Below are 2,635 nucleotides of genomic sequence, written 5' to 3'. Positions count from 1 at the left end.
CTCGTCAATAGCTTACTCTAACTTGTAAAATAATTTAAAGCACTTTTATTTGAAAGACATAGAATTTTAATGTGCATAATAAAATAGAGAGGTAGTGACAAGGACACAAGGTAAAGTTCAAAGACACTTTGAATGCACCGGAAATAATTCATAAGAAAATGTGTTTTTTTTAACATTGTCCATGGGCAGTAATGTGCACATTACGTACAATTTCCTACCGAGACTTGCATCATCATGTACAAGATAGAAAATACCACAACTTCTGTAGTGTTCTTAGTCACACTCTCAACATCACAGACATCGAATACAAATAACGATCACCCAGGAAGCATACTGCATGTGCTCAGCTATGTCGTCCACCCCAGTCCTGTGGGCTGGCTGCTGGACGCTGGCGAAGGACGCTGGCGTTCTTTGGCTCATCGCGGTGGTAGGGGGTTGGCGCGGCACGCGGGGGCCGCGACCAGGATGTAGAGAGAGAATCACTCTCCACACCGTGGAGCCGAGCCTCGCTCAGGGCTCGCTGCCCGAGTACATGTTGCAGATGATGCCCTGGATGGGGATGCTGCCGATGGTCCTGCGGAAGAACAGGTCCTCGATGGCGTTGGCGTGCACCTTGCGCAGCTCGGGCAGCAGCAGCAGCAGCTTGCCGAAGCGGCAGGGCTGGTCTGGCCGGGACGCGCTCGTGTACTTGCTGAGCATGAGCTGGGCCTGGTCCTGGAGGGCCGCCACCGCGGGGACGTCGACCAGGGCGCCGCGCTCCACGGCTGTGGACAGAGAGAGAGAGGCACTCGCGTTAGACATGTAGTTGGGCGGGCGTAGGGGCCTGGGGTACTACACTTCACTAGAAATTCTGACTTTTTCTGATTTTTTTATAGGGAGGGGGGGGGGAGTTACTCTGATACTTTTTACGAGGCCTAGCTTTGTGTTGTAGTATTCCGATGGTACTTCACTATAAAATTAAGGGTACACTAACTTTTCTTTTTGAACTTTCCTTGACTTTTTCTGATTTTTTTATGGGGAGGGGGGGGGGAGTTACTCTGATACTTTTTACGAGGACTCTCTTGGAGGACGTTTTGTCCACACGTCTTGTTTAAGTTCAAGTGTACTTGTTTCGCGGCAGGTCGGCGTGGGTCCGGAACTGGGCCATGTGGCGAGCCTTCTGCGCCTACTTCCCCATCACGCTGGTCAAGACGGCCGAGCTGGACGCGACGCGCAACTACCTGCTGTGCTGCTACCCTCACGGCATCATCTCGACGGGGGCCTTCGGGGCCTTCGGCACAGAGTTCGCGGGGGTGCGCGACGTGTTTCCGGGCATGGAGCCCGTGCTCGTGACCCTCCCCCAGCACTTCTCCTCGCCGCTCGTCCGGGACCTCGCCCTGTGTCTAGGTGAGTGCGGGGGCGGGCGCGGGCGACCAGATCCCCGCACCCAACTGTTCGAGTTTCACACATCTCATGTGCTCCCCCAGGGACCGTCTCCTCGTCGCTGACCAGCATCGTGAACGTGCTGCGGAACCCCCTCGGCGGCCGCATGGCGGTGCTGATGGTCGGGGGCGCCGCCGAGTCGCTGCTCTCGAGGCCCAACAAGTACCACGTCATCCTCAGGCGGCGCAAGGGCTTCTGCCGCATAGCGCTGCAAGAGGGGTGAGCGACAGAGCAATGCATAGTTTGATTCGTTACAATTATTGCTTCTGTGTAATACCCCCCCCCCCCCTCAATGTTGTTTCAGCGTGCCTCTGGTGCCGGTGTTCGCGTTCGGCGAGAACAAGCTGTACGACCGGGTGGCCAACCCCCGGGGTTCGGGACTGTACCGCATTCAGGAGTTTCTGCGGAGTAAGATCGGGTTGGCGCCTGTTCTGCCCATCGGGCGCGGACTGTTCCAATACTCGTTCGGCCTCGCCCCCCGCAGATTGCCCGTCACTGTCGTCGGTAAGGACCCTCCACTCCCACCCCCTTTCTCCTCCCGCTACTTTGTTGTTTCTGTTTTCCTGATCTACGAACATACAGTTAATTTTCTGTTGAATATTTTTCTGATTACAGTCGGAGCACCCATCACGGTGGAACGAGTGGCCGAACCCACCGACGAGCAAATTACTGAACTCAACAAGAAGTTTGAAGACGCACTGGTCAAACTCTTCGAAACGCACAAGGAAACATGCCACCCTGGAGAAAACATGGAGCTCGTCGTAGAATAAATAACTTGTTAACCGATTGTTTAAGAACCACTTTTAACGTTAATGTTTGTTGAATTTTCAATATATTTTTTAATGAGTTTTGAAGTTTGAATTTTTCTTTTTTCCTCATCTCGGTGAAAGGGAATTCCTTTCAGAGCGACTCCATACCTTTGTGAAGAGAGGAAGCTTGCAATGCCTCTTGTTAGAGTTCTAGGAGTTCAAGGATGCTTCGCTCCTCCCCACTGCTCCCCCCCCCCCACTTCTGTCCAGACACGAACGGACCGACAGGTGACAACAAGTACTGTACGTTAACGAGTTTAAAGCCAGCAGGCACGTGTCCGTAAAACAGTCACATCGTAGTTTATGATTTTTTTTCTTTTTTGCGGTGTACCATTGTGCCCGTTGCCGCGGTGCCGTAGCACACTGCTTGTCCAGCAGTGCCACAGCGCACGCCCGCCCGTCAC

The 2,635-nt window shown here is 53.5% G+C and overlaps 1 protein-coding gene across 1 annotated transcript; it reads left to right on the top strand.

Moving 5' to 3' along the window:
- Positions 1-1,094: 1,094 nt before the first annotated feature.
- On the top strand, positions 1,095-2,276 carry LOC113208175 (2-acylglycerol O-acyltransferase 1-like). Its single transcript, XM_052265807.1, has 4 exons — positions 1,095-1,386; positions 1,467-1,641; positions 1,727-1,926; positions 2,038-2,276. The coding sequence occupies exons 1-4, from the start codon at positions 1,146-1,148 to the stop codon at positions 2,190-2,192; spliced, it is 771 nt and encodes a 256-aa protein (XP_052121767.1). The 5' UTR covers positions 1,095-1,145; the 3' UTR covers positions 2,193-2,276.
- The last annotated feature ends 359 nt before the right edge of the window (positions 2,277-2,635 follow it).

This window comes from Frankliniella occidentalis, unplaced genomic scaffold, assembly GCF_000697945.3.
Source record: "Frankliniella occidentalis isolate FOCC.00 unplaced genomic scaffold, Focc_3.1 Scaffold30, whole genome shotgun sequence".
Taxonomy (NCBI): domain Eukaryota; kingdom Metazoa; phylum Arthropoda; class Insecta; order Thysanoptera; family Thripidae; genus Frankliniella; species Frankliniella occidentalis.
This window is presented reverse-complemented; position numbering and strand designations above follow the sequence as displayed.

What these genes read in the sequence shown, in the direction of transcription:
- LOC113208175 (XM_052265807.1), top strand. Translation starts at nt 1,146, where the DNA reads ATGTGGCGAGCCTTCTGCGCCTACTTCCCCATCACGCTGGTCAAGACG. An exon ending in GGACCTCGCCCTGTGTCTAG is followed by an intron (nt 1,387 to 1,466) that starts GTGAGTGCGGGG and finishes GTGCTCCCCCAG; the next exon opens with GGACCGTCTCCTCGTCGCTG. An exon ending in CGCATAGCGCTGCAAGAGGG is followed by an intron (nt 1,642 to 1,726) that starts GTGAGCGACAGA and finishes ATGTTGTTTCAG; the next exon opens with CGTGCCTCTGGTGCCGGTGT.